Below are 24,657 nucleotides of genomic sequence, written 5' to 3'. Positions count from 1 at the left end.
GGTAGGACCATGACCTCCACATTAATACTATTTGGCAGTGCTGCCGTTGGCACATTGGTAATCTTGCGGATTGCCTTTACCCCCCACGCGTTTCGAATAGTTGCCACCGGCGTGGCCGCGGGTGCTGTTGGCGGAGGAACGTTGACGTACATGAACTACCTGCGTCACCATTCCATCGCCGCCAATTACCGGCTACTGGGACTTACACCGCCGCCTCCCAACTTTGCCGTCATGCAACCTCTTCTCTACAAACACCTTTCCGAAGAGTACAAAAACCGTGGAGAGTTGGAGCTGGGAGAAGAATCTCTCACGGTGCAGCCAAACGTGTTTGCACAGATTGGCATCATCGACGTGAACGGTGTCCGCCAAATGTGGACGAAAGCAATCATCCCCGCTCTTCTCGATTGGCGGCAAAGAGAGCTCCTCAAAAGCGAGGGTGAATCTCAAGCTGATCTTGAGGCCAAGGTAGTGTTTTGTGACATTGGCAGTGGTGTCGGCAACGTTTGCTTGCAGGTGCTTTCTGAGACGAAGTGTCCGAAGAGCGTTGGTGTGGAGATTATTCCGTCGCGAATCCGGGCAGCTGAAGAAGCATCGAAGCGAGCAAAGCTGCTGTACTCAGACATTTTCTCCAAAAAGGAAGCTGTGTGGGTGCAGAAGGACCTGATTAAGTGCGCGGCAAGGCTCAAAGAGGAGGGTGTGACCGTTGTCTTTACGCATTCGTGGATGTTTGACAACGATCTCATGACAAAATTGACGGAAGTTATCGCTCAAGTCCCCAGCATCCAGTGTGTTGTGACCTCTCGTAAGCTTGACGAAAAGGTGCTTGCTTCAACCATGCTGCGACAGCGGACCTTGATGCACTTTAGTGCAGATTGGAACGACGAAGCCCCTTTCTACATTTACGGTAAGTAGTCTCCGAGCGCTGAACTGGTGCACTCTGCACCTTTGGCTGATATTGTCAAGGCCAAAATAACAGCTTTTAGCTACCCGCGTTAGGCAATATCCAGACTACTTGCTCTGTGTGCTGTGTTGTCATTGAGTTTTTAGAAGTTCTGCTACGTACGGGATGCATATTTGCTGACAAGTGCCATGCTTTGCCGAACTACCCTTGCTACACCTAGCAAACGCCAAAAAAGTGTGAGTGCGGCCGAAGACCTCACAATCAGTTCCCACGACGTTCTCCGTAGCGACAAGACACTAAGCGACTGCAAAGGTTCACCACAGCGCTTTGGTAGCTACTCTAACAGCTGGAATTCCATAAGTGCGCAACAGTATCGATCTCACTTCACCCCGGGGGCTCGTTCTCAGCTATGCCGCACTACCCTAGTTCATCTTATCCCTTGCGTCTAAACTCTTGCACCTCGGTCACGTCGGTATTCCTTTTCTCGAAAACATGTACGGCTGCCTCCCTGAATTCACATTAAGCAAGGTGTGGCACTTCAAAACACACAGCAAAGGCTCTTTATTTCAAAGCCTTACCTCTACCACTAATGAGCCTCACATCCGATCTCGAAGAAATTTCGATAGAGCTGGGTAGCGACCATGACTCTTCTTATGACGACTCTCTATTCGAAGAGGCCGACGATGATGACGACAATTTTGTATTCTCGAGCAAGTCTGTTCCGCTGGTCAAAGAACTGATGAAGCGTCTCCTCAAAGTATACGGCAGCTTGAAAGAGAAAAGCACAGCTGTGGAGAACGAAATAGCATCTACGATGGGCTCTATCAATGAAGAGGAGGTAGGCCCGCCACAAGCTCTCACTAGCAGCGCCATCGCTGAGCGCGAATACACCCTGCGGAGCCTCCTTGAGCTGCAAGAGTTATATGGCTTCTTGTGGGACAGGCTGCTGTATGTGTTGAATGAGGAAAATGAGCGATGTTCAGACTCCTACATGGCAACACTGAAAATGCAGGAGCGGGTGCCCTTTGAGTCCCTGGCTCATACAATCCACCACAACACTGTTTTCTGTGATCACATGGGCGAGGTTCTCGACCTCAACTACGAGCAGCAGCTCAACAGGGAAGAAACGAGGAATGCCGTTGGCTGCGGTCTACTTGTTGAGTTTTACACCCGAATGGAGCGCACCCAGTGCACTGCTTCACACTGCGCGCTATTGGTCGTAGAGGGCTCGCGCGAGAGCTTTCTCGATCCGATCTCTATGTACGACTTGTGTAAGTCTCTCGCTACGGAGAAGAACCCTCGCCAGCGGCTTATCCCCCTATCGCTCATGTTCAGTATGCTCGATCAAGACGAACAAACTGTGTCGGAAGCACTAGCACAGAATATGCCGAAGGTTCTGCTGCAGCGCTTTCGCCACTGGGTTCATCAGTTATATGGATACTTTCCGCTTTACAGGGAAACTATGCTGACCTCGCGCTCCCAAAGAAGGTCTCCGCAGCGGTACCGGTCAGCCGCCGTGCCTAGCGACATAGACTCACAGCCCAACTCGCGCAGGTCCTCGCCAAGCCGATCCCCGATTCTGACGCAGCAGCGAGTGCAAGAAGTGGCAACGGATGAAGGGGGAGAAGCCTCGCCTGTGGCTAAAACCACCCCAGACTTGCCGCTGCCACACTCCACAGAACCAAATTTCATAACCGAGGGGTCACCTCCCGAACCTACAGGGAATGGTGTGCGGAAGCGGCAACGGCGCAAGCAGATTTTAACACAACGGGCCCTTAAGAATGCGCGCCATGAAGGTCCCACTGGGGTAGAGTTTTATCTCGATGAATGGATTCCGAAAGCTGGCGACCGAGTTGGGCGCGGCCCAGGCTGGAAAAGCGGCCAACAAGGCAAAGGGTGTGACTACGGTATCGTTGAGGGGTTCACAGAAAATGAGGTGCTTGTACGCTGGATTCCGAGCCTGGACCTGCCAGCGGTAGGGGAGCAGGACCGTCTTTTTCTGTACCAGTTTAGCTCGCCGTACTACGAGGTAGTTCCATGGGAAACATACCTGCGTGTGAAAACTATGAGAGTGACGCAGGCAGACATCCGGATGCTGGAGCTTCTTCAAATTGGTATCGTGGCCGGTATTCTGTGTCAGCAAAGTGATGCTGTTCTTCCTATTTTGCAGTTTCAGACAATCGAGTCTGCGCTCAAGGTACTGGACTCTATCGACATCAGTGCCCGATTCCTCGAGAATGAGCAAGCGCGCGAAGCTGCAGAGCGCTCAGTGCGCCAAACACTTGCCGAACACAAAGTAGACGAGGCCACACACGAAGAAATGGTAGCCAGTCTCCTGCAGTGGGATGTGAACCTCATTTCAATAAAACGCTGCTATCGCTTGGAGCGTGAGATGCTGGCCCGCATTGGGTGGGTGCTCAGCGCGGTCCTATCCCACAAGAAACTTGCGTTTCTCTTCCTAGATGCTGACGGTGTCAGCCGCATTCTACGTGTAGTACAAGGCAAGTTGGAAGCGTACACGACATACGGTTGCGCCATTGTCCTTTCCCATCTGGCCAAAACCGCGGTGTTTGAGGAGCTGCTACGACGCCAGCGGAGCCACTTCGAGCCGATCATGCAGTTCATCATTGACCAGTGGAAGCACACAACAAACAGTGATGTGCAGAGCAGTGTGGGTGCATTTCTCTTCCACTCACTGAGCTTTCCTATCGTGATTGACTACTTTGAAGCCGAAAACGGTCCAATGGAGTCCATCGAGGCGCTGGAACGGTGTCTCAAGGTTTCGGAGGAGCAGTTCGACGTGATGCACAGCGACTTGCTCCTCGCACTGCTGCGATGTCTTAACATCTACCTCGTGACGCACTTGATGCTCTCCACCAAGGTGATCTTCCGGAAGCACCGGGTGCTGTCGGCGCTGGTCACACAGTCGTCGCGCATCACGTCCCTGCCGCGAGATCCGCCAACAGTCGACGCAATCCTTGGCTTCCTCGCTGCGCCGTCGCCTGGGCTGCCTGGTGTGTCGGCCGAAAACGTGCAGAGTTTGTTGACGGCGGAGCGACTTGGCGCCATCCAGCAGCTCGTAGACATCGGAATTCACACACTCCTTCTCCGTTGCGCCAATTTCTTCTTTGTTCAAAGTCGGTGGGACCTACTTATCGCGTCACTGCAGGCGCTGTGCGCGCTGACTGTTATTCCGTATGTGCGGCCGCTGATAGCCGAAGTGCGCTCACACGAGTCTGGAATAGCGCAGCTTCTAGCCATTGTCAACGATCTTGCAGTTTCGTACCAGAACCGCAACACTTCCCGTGAGGGGCACCTTCTCCCGTGCGTAGTGGCAGCGCTTCAGATCCTCATCCATATCACGAATCCACCAGCAGACGTAGCGGATGAAAACGCTGTTGCGAATTTCAACAACGCCTGCGGTGCCTTCCGCGCGAGTGACGGCGTGCGAGCACTCTTGGAGGTGCTCAAAATTCGAAAGGATGCTTCCATGTCGGCAAAGCTCAACTACTTCCCTGTAGTGGCACGAGCGGTGCAGTTGATGGCGGTGCTCCGGCGATACAGCGACACGGCGATTCTTTTCGAAGCGCTCAACATACGAACGCTGGTGCAGGACCTCTCCGCCCAGTACAGCGATGTGCAACGTGAGTTCATCTCCGTCGTCGGGGCCCGCAAGCTTCCAACAGAGCTTGGCCCGGCTGGACACTTCATGGACAACCTCAAGTCATTCATGCCCAGTGCCTTTGGCGGGGTGAGCCAAGCCGATGTGGTGAAGGTGCACGCCGTCGATCCGCTGGAAATGGAACAACGGCAAGCCATTATCGGTCGTGCGGTGGTTGACTACTCTAAAGAGTCGCTGCTCCAGCTCATCGCAGAACACCTGGACAGCGAAGGCCTCGCCGCGGCAGCGGCCACGTTGCGGAGCGAGAGTGGCATCAAATCGTCAGCCGCTACAGCTGCGCTATGCAGCGATGGTGCCACCGCCACATCGATGTCGATCAGTGATGCAGCCGCCAAGGGGCCGACGCCTTCGCTGGACGGTGTCATACGGTCGTACCTGCGCCAACAACAGGAGCGCTGTCCAAACCCCATCGAAACCCTTCCGCAGTTCGACCTGACGAAGAAGCACGTATACCTGCCGCTGCCCATCCCGCTGGACGACACGCGGAACGAGTTCAACCGTCTGCTGTGGCGCCGCTGTGGTGGCAAGTTCACGCTGCGCACGCAAACGAATGCTAACTGGCTCACGTACCGCTACCCGGCGTTCATGTTCGACATCACGGGGAGTGGAGAAGAGCTGCAAGGGGAAAGTGTGGTGTTCTGCGACAGCGGTGACTCCATCGTGATTGGTACCTCTGAGGGCTCCGTTGCTCTCTTCGACACCTTCCCTGAGGAGACGCCAGATGAGAAGCTACTCGAGCAACACCTGGTCTTTGAGAACGAAGCCATCTCAGCTCTTGTCGTCTCGGACGACGGCAACCTCATCGCAGCCGTCAATGACTCGCACAAGGCTCACGTGATGCGTCGCAACCTCCTGCCAGTGGCACAGCAGGAGCTGACGGAGTGCCGCACCCTGCGCTTTTCGCGCGACAACCGACTCGCCGTCGTCACGAGTGAGGAGGAACACGCCTGTCGTGTACACGACCTAGTCACCGGAGTCGAGCTGCGTACCCTGTCAGACCCTATCTGGACAGGTGAGAACATGGCAAACGTGGCCTTGTTCGACTGTACCTCGCAGCTGGTGCTCAACGACTCCATCCTGTGGGACCTGCGGATGCCCGAGAAGCCGATCTTTCGCTTCGACCGCATCACCGAGTCATTCGCGAGCGCCTTCCACCCAAAGCTGCCTCTTGTCATCATCGACGAAAAAGTATGGGACATGCGAACGTGGCGCATGATGCAGACGGTCCCAACGTTTCAGAAGACGACCAGCTTCCATTGCTCGAAGGCGGGCCGAGTATTGTACAGCTTCCGCGAGGCCTCTCGTATCTCCGGTACGCACCTCCCTATCGTCTCGGCAGTGGACAGCTACACTCTTGACAGCGTCTTCTCCGAGGAGGTGCGGCCTTCCTTTAAGGCCTTCGCTGTCGATCCATCCGACCGCTATTGCGCCGCCATTCTCGACCAAGACATCGACTCCGTTATCCGACTCTTCAGCCTCTCAGCCGGCCCGTACCCGGATCACGGCGCCTTTGCCTCGCCCGCCGTACAGGAAGATCAGGACAGCACGATGGGCACCGATGACGATGAGGAGATGGAACGGTGGTCGATACAGGATGACGACTACGACACGGACGACTCGACTAACACCAACGATGACGAATTCGAGGAGGATGATGATGACGACAGCTACGACGACGAGGATGCGGAAGAGGAGTTCGAGGAATGGGAAGAAGATAGCGGCACCGGGACGGACTCGGGTTCTGACGAGCAGGGAAGCACCCAGGCGTCATCTCGGCACACCAGCTAGTGCAGATGAGGTAATGCGAGTGTCTCGCTCTGCACCCCCTCCCCTCACTACCCCCTTGCCGTGACCCCACCCTTCACTCTTTGTGCCCCTCTTACCCTCAGGGCTCAGCAGTAGTGTGGTATTTCTCTGTGGCTTTGTTGATTTCGTATTCCTGAATTGACTGGACTGTCTTTTGCGCGTGTGTACATGTGTGTATGTGGCGCTGAACGAAACGACGGTGTCTCGGGGTATGTTCGACTAAGGTAACTCATGTGAGCATTAGCCTTTCTTTTCCTCTCCCAACGGCAACTCACCTCTTTTTCTCTCTCGTATTCATTCCTTTCGCCGTCCGAGACCCACAAGATGCCTTGGTGCGCATCTGTGTCTGCCGGTGGACTGTTCCCCCTTCCCAGAAGGTTCAAAGTCATGCTAGGATGAAAAGCAGCTGTGGGCGGGAGGAGTAAACCGTGACGCGTGGGGAACCGGTGATGTGTGGATGAGTTTTTGCCCCCCCCCTCCCGGCCCCCTACCCCTCCTCAAGGAAAGCACAATCTCGATGAAAAAACAGCGGCGCGTTTGCCGCGTCAGAGCGATGCCTCTTTCCACCTACGTCTGAACTTGGCACACCGTGTCTCGCCACTGCAAGACAACTTTGCTGTGCTGCTGCCTTACGGCGCCTCCTACTATCGTCTCTATCAACCGTGGCGGAATAGCCAATTGGTAACTCCTCTCGTGGTTGCTTTTCCCCTTTTGCCTTTATTGACTGCATTGCACCACATCGATGCACGTACTTGTCCCCTTCGTCCATCTCTCCAGACACGCTCCTTTACTTTTACCCTCCTCTTTTTCTTTTCGGACCTCTGCAGATCATTCTCCCCGATCTTCACCTACCCTTGTGCTGGCTATCTCTTTCCCCTTTCACTCTGTCCTTTCCGTTGGTGCGTAGCCGTCTGCTCTCCACGCCAATTCACGTATTTTTCTTCGTTGTTCTGGGTCTCTCAGCGCACCAGTCTTCACACTTTACCCACTCGTTGTTCCTCCTTCAACTCGCCTTTTTGGACCTCTCCCTCCTCTTTCACTTGAAAATTGTTCCGCAAGCTGCAAGTTGTCTAGAAAGACAACGACTTCCAAAAGGCCACCAAAATCGCGTCTTTCCCTATTCCCGACCACGTGGAGAGAAGCCGTGTATTTTGCCCGCAACCATTACAACAGCGTCAGAACCGCAGGCATCACCTCGATTTAGAACTCATACGCTCCGCGGTGCACCGTGCAGCACAGCTTTGACCTTGGGGAGCTTGGTGAAGTTGTCTGCGTCGGCGATGCCCTGCAGAAAGTCGCCGTTGGCGATGCAGTTGCGGTGTACTAGCCCAGTGGTTACAGCGGGTACCAGGATGGGCCTGCTGAGGTGGACGTGCGTACTCAAGCTGAACTACTAGTACCTGGTTATCAACGTCAGCGTGATGACTGCTGCCGGTGGCAGTAACAGAGGCATCGCGGTGGAGCTTCTCCAGAAACACGACTGCAAGCGTCTCGTGAGCACGTGCAGCACGCCAGAGAAAGCCAAATTCCTTCACAGCATCGGGTGCAACGAGGCCATCCATAAGAAACCTGAGGAGGGGTTGGTAGCTGATAAGTGCCGGGTGGCCCCTAACGGCTTTGATATTGTGTACAAGAGTGGGGGTGGCACCCTGCAGCGGACGATCCTCTGGTCTGCATGAGGCGTCAGTGGTACCAATGGTAACTCGTCGTGGCATCAGGATGCCAACAAGGTGGATGCGAAGTGCATCGACTACGTGCCTCTGCACAACATCCGCCCTCGCCGCAGCGCTTCTGTGTTTGGTTTCTTACACGTTTTCGCTCTCATTCCCGCGTATTTTTCAGACCTCATCAAGATGCTGGATGCTTGAGAGCGGCACCTGCGCTGCTACTTGAGCGGGCAGATGACTGTGCTGGACCAAGTGACGGACGCGGTGGACTACCTGCACTCGGGCAAGGGATTTGGCAATGACGCAGTCCACCTGGCGTGATGGACGTGTGGGCGCGTCTCGGCCCCAACGGCCCCCCTCAAAGCACGCAAGCACTTCCCATCACTCTCCATATCCCTTCCCCTATCCGTGTTATTATTTCACCTTGTCTTTTCGTTCCTGCCTCCTCCCAGTACAGACGAGACTCCCTGTTGAACTTTTGCTTTTCACTTTCGCCCTTTCCCTCTCGTCGTTTCGCTCCTCTCACACACATTTGCTCACCCAATCCTCCTCGACAGCTCTTCTGCTTCTCCCTCTTTCCTCCCATTGGGGCGCCTGGCTTCCCTGTTTCTTGGATCCATCTCCTTTGGCTGCCTGCCTTTTCGCTTCGCTTTTACCGACCTCCTTGTGAACGCATAGCGCCTAACCATACGGCTTTTGTTGTTGTTGTTACCTGCTCTTAAGCACCGGCACACAAGCACACCTGTTGGGGGGTGCGCGTGTATGGGCATGCGAAAGCCTCGACATGTACGCTTGTATCACATTGGGTGTTTCGTGGAAGCGTAAGGAGAGCATGTCGAGCGTCCATTGTGCCCGTCTGTTTTTCTCCGGCTTGTGTGCGGGTGTCCGCCTTTGTGGGTACTTTTGTGAGTGTCGTACTCGGCGTTTGAACTGTCGTGGGATGCGCCTCCTTTACCGACTTCCTCCCCGGGTGCAGTGCCAGCTCTGCTAGATAACACGTTAGAGGAAGAACAAAACGGCTTCTGCTCCATTTGTAGGTCGACTGCTTCATGCAAGTCGGTACCTCTGCCCGGCATCAGCCTCTCCCTCCTCTGCCTTCATCGTATGACGGGGGGAAGGGCATTCGCCGTGAGCTGCAACCTATACACGTGATGTGACACGCACGTCACTCACAGCAAACATGCAGCCCGTTCTCTGACTTTACCTCCCGTGAAACATATAAAGCTCTGTCATGGTCCGCCACACACACCCCATCCACCCCTTTTTGCTCTCTATGCCCTCCTCTATCTTCGGCAGAACGTAAGGGACCCTTGTGCACCTTTTAAGTATGATAAGAAGGCCGACCTCACCACAGCATAAAGAGGCACGCGTGCGCGTCAAGAGCAAACCAAAGTCGCATAAGTCCGCGGCTGCACACTTAAGCACTGTAGCGAGGAAGAGCGCCCGAAAGGCAGCAGCGATTGAGCAACGCCCCTGCGGCACGGCATCAGTACGTGAGGCAGCAGATATCAAGGATGCTGTGGGCGCTGTGTGGAGTGCAAGCGCTGCAAGGCACGGGTGGGAGCCAAAGCACACAAAGGTGCATCGCCAAAGAGGTACGGCTGACATGCCGTTTGATCGCTACGACCTGGCGGGCACCGCGAATATCAACGAGCTCGTCCTCCGACACGGCATCATGAAGACGTCTGATCTCAAAACTACTCGGCACCCAGTTCTCTACCAGCGAGTGGGGAGGGCGCACGATTGTTCCTCCTCGCCTTTCATGCTAGACCGCTACCTTTCCAACCTGGTGCGCGCGCTTGTCCACCCCTTGCACAACTATCTCCAGTGTCACCACAGCCTGCACAATGCAGACGAAGTGCAGGTGATGCTCATGCCAAAGGATGGACCAATAGCACTTGCCGACAGGACAGCCACGCCGCCCCGCTTCTCATCGTACCCTGGAGGCGGGAGCGCTCTCCGGCGCTGCTACGTTGCCACAAACAACGAAACGCTCACACAAGAGAACCTCCAGGCAGCCGTTGCTGACTGGGGCGTCGCAGCGGTGTTTCAGATTGGTGAGTTCGTACTGGTCACTGGCAAAAAGGGTTGCCACGCCGAGCAGAAGCTTCTCGACCACTTAGAAACGCAAGTACTCTCCCACACCGCCCCCTCGGCCCTTCCGTCGGCGGACCAGAAGGCCCTCATCGTTGGCGAGCGACTCCCGTGCGTTGCGTGCCGACTCTTCGCGATCGAATTCGAATCCGTGGCGGTGCTGCTTCCGTCCCACGGGCACTTTTACCCCTCTGCTGCCCCCGCCGGCGAGGGCGCGCCTGCGGGTGCCGGCTCCCCGGGGGCAGCCGCGGCGCTGCTGCTTGCGCCAGGGTGCCGGCGGGTGCTCCGCTAGGGGGGAGGGGCGGTGCGCGGCCCCCCATTGCCCGCCCCAACCACCGTGCGCGGAAAAAAGGGGGGGCGGGGCCGGGGCGTTTTCCTTTCGCCCGCCCCCCCCCCGCGGCCTCCGGCACGGGGCCAGGGCCCAAAGCCGGCACCGCATCGGCCGCAGACACGGCTAGCCGGGATGCCGCACCCCCCCCCCCGCGACGACCGCGGGGCCACCACCCCGGGCTGCGAGGGCGCGCGGCCACCCCAGCACCCCGCGCAGCGGGGACCATGGAACCGGATCGGGGTGTTATCACTGAATGCAGTCATCACGAACCCTTCGGGCTTGCCGAATTCCTGGCGGTAAGCAGTCAAAAGTTTGGTGCGCTTCTGGTCGCCCAGCGACACCGAGACGATCGTATGCAGAAACGGCACATGCTACGAAATTGGAAGGTGTTGGTATGTATGTAGTAGCGATGATAAAACTGTTGCCTTCATACAGAGCAGAGGGAAGAGGAGGGTAGACACGGAGGCAAGTTCGGGCACGCTGGCGCCGTGGCAGGGGAGCGTCGCATGTTAGGCTGATTCTCTCTCAAAAGTCCCTCTCTCTTTCAGATGAGAGGCGAGGAGGAAAAGGCGTACCTCGGACGAAAAAAACGTGGCATGTGCAACACCAGCACAACTCTTTGCAGGAAAGTCGCATCGTAGCGCATGTGGACGGCAGCCGCATCGTCGGGGGTACTTCGATCTCGTTGTTTGTTTGCGCTAGAAGACTTGCAGTCGCACGTAGCACCTTCTCCCACCGCTCCACGCCTTGTGAGGTGCTGGCAGGACGGAATGAAGATGGCCGAAACAGCAAAGAGCAACAGACAGATACACTGCGTGCGGGGAAGAGGAGAGGAGCGATGGTTAATACACGTACCATCGTCGCTACTGGACAGCATGGTGAGTGTTTGGTGCACTTCATTTAAACCGACGAAGTCTTCTCCAAGCGCGTAAGAGAGCTGCAGTGATGCAATGGTAGCACCCTAGAATGGGTAAAATTAGCCACTACGGCTCAGAAGCTCGTACCATTCCAGCCGCAATGCAAAGGCGAGAAGTAGAGCACAAATATACCGTCGGCCAGGATGCCACACTCTTTGGTGTCAGCCGCTGTAATTAGGGACGTCACCTTCTCCGGCTCCAACGGACAGCACCCGCCAAGCACCTCCACTCTGATGTACGCGACAGGATCGGTCGAGCCTAAGAAATGCATAGGTGTGTTGCCGTGGAACGTCATCATCACGAGGTTCTCAGGTTTGCCGAGCGCATCACGGGTGATTGCCTGGTACACCTGCGAAAGGTTTTCGCACCTCTGGTGGTTGAGCAGAGTCGAGAGAAATGTTTAACCGGCATTTTTGACTGAGAGGGATGCTAGTACAAAGCAAAGTGAATGTTAGCAGGTGTGTGTATGCGTGAGCCTATGGCTCCCTAGTTGCGACCCCGCACACCCTCTAGTAAGTGATGCGCGTTGTAGATATGTATGGATGTTGGTCCATATGTGTTTGCCTTGTTGGGATGTAGTTCTGTGGGCACGCAAGTCCGTCAGACTAACGCTTTGGGGCAGCAGGCGCCAAAGGGGGGGGGAACAGCGGTGCTCGGCGTGGTGGTGCAGTGTTGGCTGGGGCCCGCGCGTCCCGCGCCTTTTCCATGGGCGGCGCGGCGCGACAGGAATGGCCCAAGAGCACAGCCGCCCCCGAAAAGCGGCCCCCCCACAACCCGACCCACCGCGGCGCCAGGGCAAAAGCCGCACCGCCAAGCACGCGCACCCGCGCGCGCGCCTCGAGAATCCGTCTACACAACCACACTCCTTTTTAGGTAAGACGAAGGCGAACTTCCGAGGGCCCGGCATCCCTGCTCATCACCTGAAGGCGCCTCGTACATTCATCAATTAGCTCGCGGGGCAAACCAGAGCGGCGTACCCACGCCGATATCTTCTCCCGCTGGTGGGGCGACTGGATCTTTGCACTCGCTTGTAGGAGAAGTGGCTGCGCCACTTCAGGGGTGCTCATTAGCCTGTGGATTGAGGGTGTGCTGAAGAGCACTGCCATGCTAAGCTCGTCAAATCGTCTCGCCAGAGCCGCGGCGTGGGTGGCAAGCTTTGCCAGCAGCACGGCATCGTTGTGGCCCAGCGCCTGCAGTGCATGAATCGCCTGTGCAGTGTCCAGCGGTGTCAGGAAGCGGCAGATCTCCGTCAGACGCCCACCAATGCGGTGCAGCACCGCCGGTATGCGAAGAGACAGCTTATCCATCCCGGTGAGGATTTGTACTAGCGGCGCAGCCTCCATCAAAAGCCACTGCTCATCACTGATGCTTGACATGAAGCGCTTCACAGATGCAAAGTACTCGAAGCGGATCGCAGCAAGGCTGTGCAGGATCGACGCAATCGTCTGCGCGGACAGACGACTCAGCACACCGCAATCTACAATCGCGTCCAGGCACTTCTTCAGCAGCTTATCCTGCTTGAGCACCTTTTCTTCGCATACACCAAAGAAGTACTTGTGGTCGTCGGGGCGCGCGAACGGCAGCAGCTCCGCATACTTCTCCGCCAGCCGAACAAGCGCATCCACATCGTCCGAACGGGTACGAACCATCTCCTCCACAATGGCGCAGCTCTCCTGCTGTTGCTCTGTCAGGGGAGTGAGGGTGTTGGAGGGGTCGTGCAGGTTCATCCACTGCGTCGGCGGCATAGCGGACTCCCCCTTCACGCCCCGATGCGCCACATCCAGCAGAAACGCGTGCGTCTCAGGGTACTCCCTCAACAAGTCCTCTCCGAGAGCGACGCACACCGCCGTTGCAGTGTCGGCGCTTTCCTTCTCAGCAGACGCGACCGCACGCTTGGCTGCGATGTACGCCGCCACGTCGGCGAAGAAGGCTGTGTCGCGACAGCCGAGGCGATGCAAGCTCTCCGTCGTGGCCAGTACGCAGCGTAGTGGTGCGCCTTGCGAGAGGTGCTTGCGTGACACCTCTACGCAGAACTGCAGAAATGCATCGAGACGTTCGCGCTCTAGCTCATCATCCACGTCCGCATCCCCCGCGGCATCCTCGACGATGGCGCGGGGCTCGCCTGCACCGCTGGTACCTCGCACTGCCGCACCTGCCGTCGAGCCGACTGCGGTCGCGACGCCGAGGCAGCGCAGCGCCACGCTCAGCTGCACAGGCGGCACATCCGAGGCTGTTTTCGCAAACTGGTCGCGCAAGTAGCGGGACGTGCCTGCGTCCTGCAGGCCGTGATCGCCCATTAGAAGAAGAAATCGAAATGTTTGAAGGGTTGGAAATGACTGGCACTGGTTCGCCGCCTCGCGTAGCATTCCTAGGCCCACCCGCTTGCACTCACTTGTGGGTGCCTCCAAAAGGCGCACCATAAGCCCTACCGGCGAGCTTTCCGCAGATAGCAGCACCTCCTGCAGCGGCTCCACACTGACAGCGCACGCATCCGCAACAGCGAGCAACTCTGGGGGCCACTGCAGATCCGGGTAAGTACGGAGCATCACGTTCAGCTCCAAGACATGTGACACAAAGTGCTGAATTGCATCGGCGTCGTCGCACCCGCTCAACCCGCCCTGTGCAGCGGGCACCTGCTGCAGCAGCTCGCGGGCCTGCAACGACAAGAATGCCACAAACTCCAGCAGCTCCTGCCGCAGTGCAGTGCGCACTGCAAACGGCAAGTGCACCACAGCGCTGCACAGGTTTTCTAACGACCTCACGTCCAGCTCTTCGCCCGTGATGCGCTCCATCAGCCACACAACCGCCTCATCGCTGATGAGCGCAGGTTTGTGCCGTGCCACGAAGCACATCAGCTGCACAGCTGTGAAAGTGTCGCCCTTTTCCGCGCACCGGCCGGCCTCCTCCTGAAACGCGATCACTGCGTTTGTATTGGTCCAAAGTTTGCGGTTTAATTGGCCGCAGATGTGCCCAACCGCACCAGGAGTGAGCGACTCAGCGAGAGCTGCAGCTCGATCCCCAGCAGCGTCCAGCAGCCTCGTCGGGTGCGCTGCTAGTTCAGGGAGGGACGTCACGATCGACACAAGCGCCGGTAGGTCATCCGCGCTGGCACACGGAATGGCCGCACCTGCATAGCGAGCAGCACACTCCACAAAAGCTGTGTCGTATGCGCTGAACCGATGAATGTGATGTATTATCACCCGCAGGTCGGACGGTGCCCACACACTGGCCTGCAAGGCACGGGTGGTAGTGCTGACTACTCGTGACCACAGCGCTGTCGCCACAGCACTCTTGGATGAAGGAATAACACGCGAAACAGCAGCAAAACGCCGTCCATCGCGTGCCACCTCTGGGCTTACATCGACCCTGTCCAGCGCTGCTTGCAGAGTCTCAGGGTTGTGCCGCACTAACTTCTTCAGTGGCACAAGGCACGTTCGTGTCCCGCGGGCGTCTAGGTAGGGTGTAAGGTCCAGCAGCGCTGCCGCAGTTTGCGTGACATCTTCCGCAGCCGTGAGGATCGGCTTTCGGCAGCGAGAGATGAGTGCATTCAGTTTCGGGTTTTCCATATTGGACTGGCACTTCTGTTTGGCAAAATCCGTGAAGTTGCTGTACAAAACTGTAGCCCTCCGTAAGACTCGGTGACGGTAGTGCGTGAAAGGGTATTGAGGAGAAAGACGAGAGAAGTAAGGAAGAAGTGGATGACAGCGTAAAGGAGAAACACAGAAACGTGTCAAGGCAACCAGCGGCACACATACGCACACGTTCGCAATGTGCGCCGTCAATTTCCGCTGAAACAAATGCAAAACAATCAAGCACGCGACTTCAGGCATGGACAGAGGCGTCGGGGACGCTGTGTGATGTGGTGCGGAGTGCTACTCGCAAGTAAGAACAGACATCGCCTCTCCGCCACTTTGTCTTTACAGCTGCTCTGCAAAGGTGCGTGAAGAGCGTTCTGTTGACGGGATGAGCCGAGCATGCTGTTGCTCACCACCAGAGGGTACAAGCGGGTCGTCTCGGGGACGGGGTGAGGAAGGAGGCATGTGCAGGTGCATCGGGCTCGAACGCAAAGAGCCGAAGACTAAATGGCGGATGCACAGAGAGGGGGGGAAAGAGGAGAGGACAGACAAACAGCGATGTCTGTAGACACAGCAAGACTTGCACGCACGCACGGACTCCTACCCACCCAACCCCAAGGAAAATATACATGATGCGAGTTGTCCGACAGAGACGGCGCAAAGCAGTCAACCATAGTGTCCTGTTAGCGTAACACAATTCGCCACCATCTGCATGCCAAGCAGAGAGAGAAAAGGGAAATGCGCAAAATGGCCACACACATACATAACCACGGACAGTATGAAAGAGAGGCGCAAACAACGCTCAGCAGAAGAGTAGAGAGGAGAAAAAAGAAACGAGAATCAGCAGAAGAAAAGGGTTCATATCCTTGATCTTGTACCACGGATGGCAGCCGTCCACGCTTGGTACCGTGTTCTGCGTACACGGCAAGGAGGACCTGCAGATGATGAAGGTATCGGTGGGATGTGCTAGTGGGTCTAATCCCTTTCATTTTTTCTTTTCTACACCCTCATCGTGTCCATCTCCCTCCCCCCCCCCTACTGAGGAAGTTGACTCACAATGCTCTGCACACTGTTCGTCTTTCCCATCAGGGCTGCCTCTCTCAGCACGGAGTCACGGATTGCTGCGTTGCCCTGCGCAATCCCTATGCTGACGCGAGCCAGACTCACCACATCCGGGTTGTTGGCCTCGCCACCAACGCGGTAGGCATGCTTGTAGTAGAACAGTGCGTGCTGGTGGTCGTGGATGAGCGAGTACACCTCGCCGAGGAGCAGCAGGCACAAGGAGGCACCGCTCTTGTCACCTGCTACGCTGCACTGCTCCAGACACTGCTCCAGGTGCATCTGCGCGGTGCGCATATCTCCGATACGCAGCGACACGAGCCCCACGTTGCCGAGTGCGATGGTGAGCAACATCGAGTCGTCTGTTTCCCGAGCATTCAGCAGTGCATCCTCGAACGCCTGCTGGGCGAACTCAAGCTCACCGAGGGCGGCGTAGCTCACACCCATGTTCATCTCTGCGACGGCGCGAGCGTAGCTGCCCCCAAGTGCCTCCTGCTTCTTGTGGTGCACAAGTGACATCTTGTACTCCTCCAAGCGGTAGAAGCAGACGCCTAAGAGGTTGTGGCAGAACGCAAGACACCGAGCATCCTCCAGCTCCTCAGCTACGTCAAGTGCCTTTTTGAAACATCTCACCGCCAACTCCATGTTGCCGTAGTTGTAGGCAAAGCAGCCCGATACACAAAAGAGCTGGGCCGCCTTGCTCTTTTTGCCGGCACGTAGCGAGGAATGTGCGAGCGCCTCCGCGTCCTTTGTGACCTGGATCTCTGTAACCGTGTTGTCCTTCGCCGCGGGCGGGGTGTGCCGCCACGAGACCGCCGCACTATCAGCCCCTTGCAGGAGGGCCACGATACGTCGTGCTAGTGGCAGTCGTGTTGGCAGCTCCTCTAGGGCTGGGGCATGATACTCCTCCGGCGCCATGAACCGCAACGGCACATCCAACGCGCTCTCGCGCTCTTGAATCGCACTCACTGACAGCAGCAGAACCCTGTCGCAGTTTTCGCTCACCTTCTCAAAGGGCAGGGTCGGAATCCCGTGCGACGGGGGCGGCTGCGTTCCATTCGCGTAGGTCGCTGAGACGACGCGCTTCTCCACGAAGCGATCAATACAGCGGAGATCATCGCGGGACAGAAGTGTCTTGCTGTCCGACGTCACCACCGCATACTTCTGCTTCTTGGTGGACAAGATGAACTTTCCTGTGCTCATGATTGTAGCGAATCGTCAACAGCTGGTGGGCTTTGTACTAAATTTTGCTCGTTCAGTCTTCGCTGGGAAGGTCCTGAGTAGGAAAGGGAGAAGAGAGACGTCACTCAAGGAGGGGGACGGACGGCAGGACCAGAGTAAGACAAAGATGACAAGGCACACCTCTGATACACTTGCGCTGCTTTATAGGGGAGAGGGAGAGGAGGAGAGAGAACAGATTACGCAAACACAAAAAAAGTTGGAGAGATTACAGCGAAAAGGGGAAAAAATGACGAGACAAGCCGCGAAGAGAGGACCACTCTCCTAACGCATTGGTTTCTGGGTGTATAGATGCTCCGCCTTGCTAGGGCAGAAAGGAGGGGCATTGCGCCATATAACGTCAGGGAGAAGGGCTTGTTCAACGTTGCAGACATCAGCGACAACTGCAAATCTTCTGCAATGCAGAGAGGGAGAGCAGCAAAATCACGCATGACAAGGATCAAGGGCGTGCGAGTGGGTGAACTACGCGCATCTCCTCTTCGGCCCATTCTCATGCTCGTGGGCAGCAAGTTGAGAAACTGCTTGCCTTTCATTGATTGGATCGTTTCTTAGCACTTTGAAGTTGAGTAAACCATAAAGAGGGAGACATACAGAGACTCGCTACTCGCCTAAAAGGAAGTACACGAGCATCGACGCTGCTGCGAGTGCAATGAGCATTGCCAGGTTTGTCTGTGGGGGAAAGGGGGGGTGCCGATCATCGCTTTGTGCTCTGAAAAGAGAAGAACCGCGAAGGGTGAATCAAACAGAGGAAGATGATGCGCAGGAGCACAATTTAAAGGAGAGAAAGAGAGATGGAGGGTGACAGCGGTATAACACACAAACACAGAGAAGGAATAACTAAAAGGAAAAAAAACATTTCAGCACTGATGGCAAGACAATATTTGATTGTGTGCATGTATTGTCTCGGCGGTGTTGTGTCCACCATCCCTCCTCTCTCCTTCGCCCTCTGTTTCTCTCATCTCTTTGTCACCCGGTCTCCTCTTTCGTCGCTCTATCACTCTAGATGATTTTCCCTCTTTTTTGTGGTCACTATCATTCACGAAAAGCCGTCAAAACAAACCACAGGCGCTCTAACAAACAAACGCCCAGCACATAACCACTGGAGAAGGTGTGAAAAGGTAAGAGAAGGACAGCGACCACACAAACACACATGCCTGCATATACAAGCGCAAACACGTCGGTACTTGAATGCAACTGGTGAGAACTCAGCAAAAAAAAAGGTGGCAGGAAACATAGGTGGAAGGAGGCAGGAGAGAACAAGAGAAACAGCAGAGGATGGAGAAGCAAAGGCAAAAGGGGGAGAAAACCTACCACGTAAGGACGGACCTCGAGTTGTCTGGGGTTTGGTGTAGGAGACATCGAGACGATGGGGTACTTCTTGACAGCGAGTGTGTGGAGGTACGTGCATCAATCATCAGGAAAGCGTTGGAGGTGGGTATTTCAGTCTTGGGTGAGGGAAACGTAAGGTGCCCCTTCCGTCTTCACGTACCCACATCCTTCCCTTGACTCTCCTTCTTGAAAGACCATCGCCAACAACGTCCTTAAATCGCTTCACTTCCCTCCCTGCCGTTCACCGCATTGCTTCCGTCGCCTCGCCCAGCTCCCCTCTCCTCCTCCTCCTCCATGCAACCTTGATGTTATCCTTGCACTCATCGAAGCAGATTGCCTGACAACTAGCTATTTCCTTCTAGGAAATGGAAACATAAAAAAGAGACAAAATAATGAAACGACGTGTGAGACAGTACGCCTTTGCTTCCACGCGGCTATTCCGCCATGCAACACATCAGCTCAATTCCCCACTCTGCCCCCGGCCTGCCACGGGCCCATCGCGCGGTGCGAAGCAGCCCTAGACACGCATTGCAGCACCGCGCCGCCACAGCCCCAAACTCCTCCCACACCGCCCCGCTGGTCGCACTCACCGCCGCTCCTATATACCGGCCGCCGCCTGGCGCATCTCGCGGGGCGGCGTAGGCTCCTCACACCAGTGGGCAGCGAGGGGTCGGGGGCGATGCGCTTGAGCCACGCTGGCACGTCGTCCAGCATATGGGTGGCACAAGCGTGCTCACTGCAGCAGGTCGCTCCGACGCAGCGCTACCCAGGCCCTTACTGCCAACATCAGCAGCCACACATCGCTCTGACATCCCCGCATCGGTGGTACCTGGCCCTGCCGGCACCACGAGTGGTTTGGTGTTGGCAGGGGACAGGGGTGCTGCTTGGCTTCCTCATACAGTGGGGGTACTGGGGCCTGACCATCGCACGCGGAAATGTCGCCTATCATCTGGCGTGAACCAGTACACAAAGGCACAAGGAAAAATAGAACGAAACACACATCAAGTAAAACGACGTGGCGTCACAGTCCTTGAGTGCTTGCAAACAACATCAGCAACAACAGAGCAAACAGAAGGCAGTGAAAGAGAGCGTGCGAGACAAAAACCAGTTGTGCCCATATACGCCCACACAGGGAGAGGGATCACAGCTTTGCTGTTGGGGGGTGGGGTGGGGGGCAACGGGGTTTCATGTGAGAGGAGACGCAGAAAGACAGACAAAATATGAAATAATAGTAAAGCCTATAGAAAGAAGGAAAACGAGAAATCGCACTACATCAACTCCGGATCGCCCTTCACCGCCGTGTCCTCCTCGCAGCGTAGCAGTTCATCCTTCATCAGTCGTCGAAGGTCGAGGAACCACTTATGAAACTCAGTTGTCTTGCCGCCAATACGATACACAATTACCTTGGTATAGCCGGCTGCTGCGGGGAGAAGGCGCACGCCAATCTCCAGTACCTTCTTGGAGTCTTGGGTGTAGGTCCCGTAGAGAAAGCCGTTCACATCACTCTCCTCGAAGGCGGTCGAAAGAGTCTCCTGCTTGCTGAGAAGGAGCGCCTTGATCACCTCGCGCTGGCCGGCAACCGTGTACCCGGTGTTCAGCGAGGCGCGGAAGGCAGCGTGCTCTGTGGCCTCGAAGAAGGCGTTTAGGCGGCGTAAGCGAATGGCGAGTGGGTGGTTCTTGAAGAAGTCGTACTTCAAGCACAGCCCCACAAAGCCTTCAAAGGTGAGGGAGGACAGACCTTTGTGTTCCGTGTCCATCGAGGAGAATACCGACTCAGCATCCTTGTCGGTCAGGCCCAAGCCGAGGCTCTTAAGCTTCTCCTTGGTGATGATGCCCGAGTGCTCAGCGTCGATCATATCAAATGCCTCGCGTACTACTTGCAGGAACTCCTTTTCTAAGTCGTAGTGGAACAGGTGTGCCATCTTGGAGAGATCATACTTTGAGCCGAGGTCGTTCTGGTGCCTTGTCCATCCCATCACGAATTCTTCCTCCGTAATGCGACCCTCCCGATCCACCTGGAAATTGCTCATGAAGTCCTTCACCTCCTGCTCGGTCACCTGATTACAGCCGTTGAGCTTTATGAGGGCGTCGCGCACCTCCTCCTTGTTGAGGAATCCGTCGCCGGTGACGTTGCAGCTCTGGAATGCCTGATGCATCTCCTCCGCCTTGCTGGTGGTGGGTGACGGAGCCGCACCAAAGCTGCCGGTACCCACCTTAGGGGTGATGGAGCGCTGAATGAAGTCGCCGTTGCTAAGCGGGCTCATCGGTGTTGGTTCCGCTTTTTCGTTAGGGAACATGCTAGGATCGAGGTTGACACGGAACCACGGGTGCTGAATCACATCCGAGGTCGTGTAGCGTGCAGAGGGGAGGGAAACTAGCAGATGAGCGATGAGATCGGCGGCCTGTTCCGGGAGGTAGCGGCTCGTCTTGTTGTATTGGCAACTCAAAATGCGCTTGCGTGTCAGCCCGTCTGAGCGGTCGGTGAAGGGGAGGTAGCCGCAGAGCATGAAGAACAAGACACAGCCACAGCTCCACATGTCACACGAGGCTCCCTCGTACCCCCGCTCTTTGAGAACCTCGGGTGCCTGGTAATCAATGCTGCCTGCCAGAGAGGTGAAGAGCACCTCGTGGTCGTTAAAACGACCGTCCTTTGTGTAACGGGAGAGTCCAAAGTCACACACCTTCAGCACATTGTTCTCACCGAGCAACAAGTTCTCCGCCTTCAGGTCACGGTGGACAATGTTCATCTGGTGGCAGTAGTGCACCGCGCAGATGAGCTGCTGGAAGTAGTTGCGCGCCGTTTCTTCGTCGAAGCGTTGCGAGTCCACAATTTTGTCGAAAAGTTCCCCATTCGGGGCCAATTCCATGACAAGGTTGTACGCCTTGGATGTCTCGATAGCCTCCAGAAGGCGTACCACGTGTTGGTTCTTCATCTTCCGCATCATTTCAATCTCGCGCTCCACGTAAGACTGAATGCCGCTGCTGCGCACCAGCGCCTTGTCAATCATCTTTACCGCTACATGTACCTTCTTTTTTACATCGTACGCGTTGTAGACCTTGCCAAAACCGCCAACACCAAGCACGTGACCGAGCTCGATGTGGCCGCCGATCAGCTTCTTCTGTGCAGCCTTCAACGCCTTGCCACCATCCTTCATTTCCGCCCCTTCATCCTCCATGGGAGCCTTGGATACCTCCTTGGACATGGCTGGCACCTATACACCTAACAAAAAAATGAACGAAATGCGTCACAGCAACAAGCAAGGGTCAGATACACCGGTCAGTGCACGAAGAAGTGTACAGTCCGAACGAGAAGACGCAAACGTCCACAGCTCCGCAGAAAAAAAAGAGATGAAACAGATGTCACCTCGTGTGCACGGTGGGATGGCTGCTGAATAGGGTGAGAGGGTCCTCGATTACGCACACACACAGGCCAGATTAGCGCACGACACAAATTCGGTGCCCCCTACAAGGCGTTAGGAACAGCACGTCTGAACAGAAAACGTCGTAAGTCCAAACTCAGCTTGAGTAAACCTCCTTGGCTTGGTGTATAAGACGGTAGAGTCGACACAACACAATGTGCGCTAAGTGCCTGCTGGAAAGTCCAACGAAGATGCAAACGAAAAAAAAAAGAAGAGGTAAGGAAAGTCAGCTTCTTCGAGAAAAGGACGTCAGAAAAACGCGTACGAAACGTGGAAGCAGGAGAAAGAGATAATAAGACTCAACAAGCGTGAAATCAGTTATACGTTCTACAGTGTGCTGAAGTACATGTAGACCTCCATAGACTCACACCTGCATGCGGAAAGAGGTAAGATTAGAAATTCCAACACGCGTTTATGTGTTTGTGTGCGTTTTTCTTTTTTTTCGGCCTTTGTGGCAGGGGCGGAAGTGGTACTCGTCTTCCCTTCTTTCCTTCTTGGCTAGGCATGCCCAATCCGCACCTGTTGCCCACTCCCTCACCCTCCTTGTATGCGACAGATAAATGAAGCAAGCAGGCGAAAAGGGAGGGAGGGGGGGGGGGCTGCTCAAGAATCCTTCCGTGATTGGATCCCCCCTCTAGCGAAGCGAGACGAGCAAGACTTACGCACACACACACACACACACACACACACACACACACACGTACACACAGGTCAATCCAGCACAGCAGCAAGCAAAAGAAAATGCAACTCCCAGCGAGCAGACAGAGAGGGGAAGGAATGAAGAGTACAGCAATCACGTCAACGCACACACAGAAACACCCGAGGGGGCAAAACGACGCACATAAAAAAAAAAAGCGAGTCCGCAGCTTACGTAACGAAGTGAAAGAGAAGAGGGAGGGGGGGGGGGGCGAGAACGCGAAGGATAGACGTGTGCGATGAAGCGGTGCAGACGCCAAGCGAAAGAGGACGCAGCAAACGAAAAAAAGAAAAATCAGAGCGACGGAAGCGTTGAACCAGATGAAGAGAGAGGGAGAGATGGGCCTGTGCAGCACTGCAAGGATCGAGACTAAGGCTAGGATCAAACAGACAGCAATGCAGTATCGCAAACACAGCAGCTGAGGCTAAAACAGCAACGAGAAAAAGTGAAGATGAGCCACTATGACGACTCTCTCTTGATTTTTCTTCTTTTGGGGGGGAGGGGGCGTCAGCTGCGTGTGTATATCTGGTTTCTTGGCTTGATCGCCCGTTCCTTCCGCAAAGCTGCAGGAGGGAATTCGTTTAGATTAAGCGTAGGCTGGTGTGTGGGGGCGTATGGCCAGGGAGCATGACAGGAGTGTGAAGCAAAACGCCGCGTTGGCGGGTGCATAGGTGGGCACCACCCCAGACGGCGAGTATGAGGCGCGGCGTGAGAACAAGGGAAAGCAAGCGGTGAGAAGCACGAAAGACGAAAGAGAGGGAAAAATACACAGAGAAGATCGAGAGCAAAAATGCGATGGGCGAGCACCACGAATGCACCCAAGACGCATGATTACAAAGGTAAAGGGGGATCAACACAGAAGAGGAGTTGCACGGTGGGACTAATGAGAAGAGGCAGCCGTTGCTTGCGCCTAACAAACATACCATCGCAAGAGGGGTATATCTCAGCTGTTCCGCTACGTGCTGAGAGCGTCGAGGCGATGATATTGCCCTTGTCCGTGGGCACAATCGCGAGAGCGCTGTTCTTTCCGCTTTGTGCTGAGGCACTCTCCATTTCGTTCAAGAATGTTTGCTTTCCCTCTGCACAGCTGTTTGACAGAAACCCCTTTCATGGCGTGGCACGCGGGGGCTGAGTCGTGAAAAGACGACAAACACCAGCACAACAACGAAAGAAAGTGCAACGGTGTGAGCATTCCCTGTTCCCACTAATATGAGATGAAAGAGAGGAGGGGCAGAGAAGATAAATACTGACTTGAAGGGCTCCATCCCCATTTTCTAACCTGTTGTGGGCAATGTTGCAAGTACCCTGGACGTCGCCAAATAGAAGGGAAACTGCACTTCTGTATTCCCCTCGCACAGAAGTGCAGTTCATGTGTTCTATGACTTCTGCGAAGGTGCAGAGCCCACCCGCTTCCTTGTCCATCACGCCTCGCTCGGTGGCTGACATGATGAGGGCTGGCCGAGTGGGACTGGCTTGAACTCACAGGCGATATACTAAAGTCAGTTGACATCTTCCCCAACATAAGCAAGAGGAAAGAGAGCTGCCACGCCCATACGCCCGCGCGCCTCGGTCGGAAGTCACCAGACAAGAATAGCAGAGATTCCTTACAGAAGAGGCAAAACTCTTTCGCAGTGCGGAGGCGTCGGAAGAGCGGACATCCAACTTCGTGAGTGACGTGTGGGAGAAACAAGCTGGAGAGGAGAAAGGAAGAAAGTAAGCATCTATGGGTAACCCCTCCCAACACTGAAAAATGGCAAACCAGCCATCTGCACACCACCCCCGACCACACCAGCGCTTTCTCTCTCTCTCTCTCTATGGGGGCGGAAAGCCGATCTCTCACCAGCGAGGGAGAGGAGGAAAAGAGAAGCGGGGTGCAGCATTATTCATCCTTCTCGGGTGCGCCTATGCCGTAGTATGTAGTCAGCTGCAGCTGCGTAAAGC

General features: G+C 55.6%; 7 protein-coding genes and 1 pseudogene across 7 annotated transcripts, besides 1 other annotated feature; 4 read left to right on the top strand and 4 right to left on the bottom strand.

The window, feature by feature from the left end:
* Nucleotides 1-150: 150 nt before the first annotated feature.
* Nucleotides 151-912, top strand: LPMP_331870 (S-adenosyl-L-methionine-dependent methyltransferase, putative; the record flags this gene model as incomplete). The annotated part of the gene is made up of 1 exon (XM_010703976.1): nt 151-912. The coding sequence occupies one exon, from the start codon at nt 151-153 to the stop codon at nt 910-912; it is 762 nt and encodes a 253-aa protein (XP_010702278.1).
* A 578-nt stretch (nt 913-1,490) lies between these two features.
* On the top strand, nt 1,491-6,371 carry LPMP_331860 (hypothetical protein; the record flags this gene model as incomplete). The annotated part of the gene is made up of 1 exon (XM_010703975.1): nt 1,491-6,371. One exon carries the CDS (start codon nt 1,491-1,493, stop codon nt 6,369-6,371), a length of 4,881 nt encoding a protein of 1,626 aa, XP_010702277.1.
* A 1,439-nt stretch (nt 6,372-7,810) lies between these two features.
* Nucleotides 7,811-8,068, top strand: LPMP_331850 (annotated as a pseudogene).
* A 1,594-nt stretch (nt 8,069-9,662) lies between these two features.
* On the top strand, nt 9,663-10,442 carry LPMP_331840 (hypothetical protein; the record flags this gene model as incomplete). Its single annotated transcript, XM_010703974.1, has 1 exon — nt 9,663-10,442. One exon carries the CDS (start codon nt 9,663-9,665, stop codon nt 10,440-10,442), a length of 780 nt encoding a protein of 259 aa, XP_010702276.1.
* A 1,029-nt stretch (nt 10,443-11,471) lies between these two features.
* LPMP_331830 (macrophage migration inhibitory factor-like protein) lies at nt 11,472-11,696 on the bottom strand (the record flags this gene model as incomplete). The annotated part of the gene is made up of 1 exon (XM_010703973.1): nt 11,472-11,696. The coding sequence occupies one exon, from the start codon at nt 11,694-11,696 to the stop codon at nt 11,472-11,474; it is 225 nt and encodes a 74-aa protein (XP_010702275.1).
* A 571-nt stretch (nt 11,697-12,267) lies between these two features.
* LPMP_331820 (mitochondrial RNA binding complex 1 subunit, putative) lies at nt 12,268-14,964 on the bottom strand (the record flags this gene model as incomplete). Its single annotated transcript, XM_010703972.1, has 1 exon — nt 12,268-14,964. One exon carries the CDS (start codon nt 14,962-14,964, stop codon nt 12,268-12,270), a length of 2,697 nt encoding a protein of 898 aa, XP_010702274.1.
* A 1,044-nt stretch (nt 14,965-16,008) lies between these two features.
* Nucleotides 16,009-17,235, bottom strand: LPMP_331810 (hypothetical protein; the record flags this gene model as incomplete). Its single annotated transcript, XM_010703971.1, has 1 exon — nt 16,009-17,235. One exon carries the CDS (start codon nt 17,233-17,235, stop codon nt 16,009-16,011), a length of 1,227 nt encoding a protein of 408 aa, XP_010702273.1.
* A 1,793-nt stretch (nt 17,236-19,028) lies between these two features.
* Nucleotides 19,029-19,553: a repeat region.
* Nucleotides 19,554-19,868: 315 nt separating this feature from the next.
* LPMP_331800 (protein kinase, putative) lies at nt 19,869-21,803 on the bottom strand (the record flags this gene model as incomplete). Its single annotated transcript, XM_010703970.1, has 1 exon — nt 19,869-21,803. The coding sequence occupies one exon, from the start codon at nt 21,801-21,803 to the stop codon at nt 19,869-19,871; it is 1,935 nt and encodes a 644-aa protein (XP_010702272.1).
* Nucleotides 21,804-24,657: the final 2,854 nt, after the last annotated feature.

Source organism: Leishmania panamensis, assembly GCF_000755165.1.
Source record: "Leishmania panamensis strain MHOM/PA/94/PSC-1 chromosome 33 sequence".
NCBI classification, from domain to species: domain Eukaryota; phylum Euglenozoa; class Kinetoplastea; order Trypanosomatida; family Trypanosomatidae; genus Leishmania; species Leishmania panamensis.
This window is presented reverse-complemented; position numbering and strand designations above follow the sequence as displayed.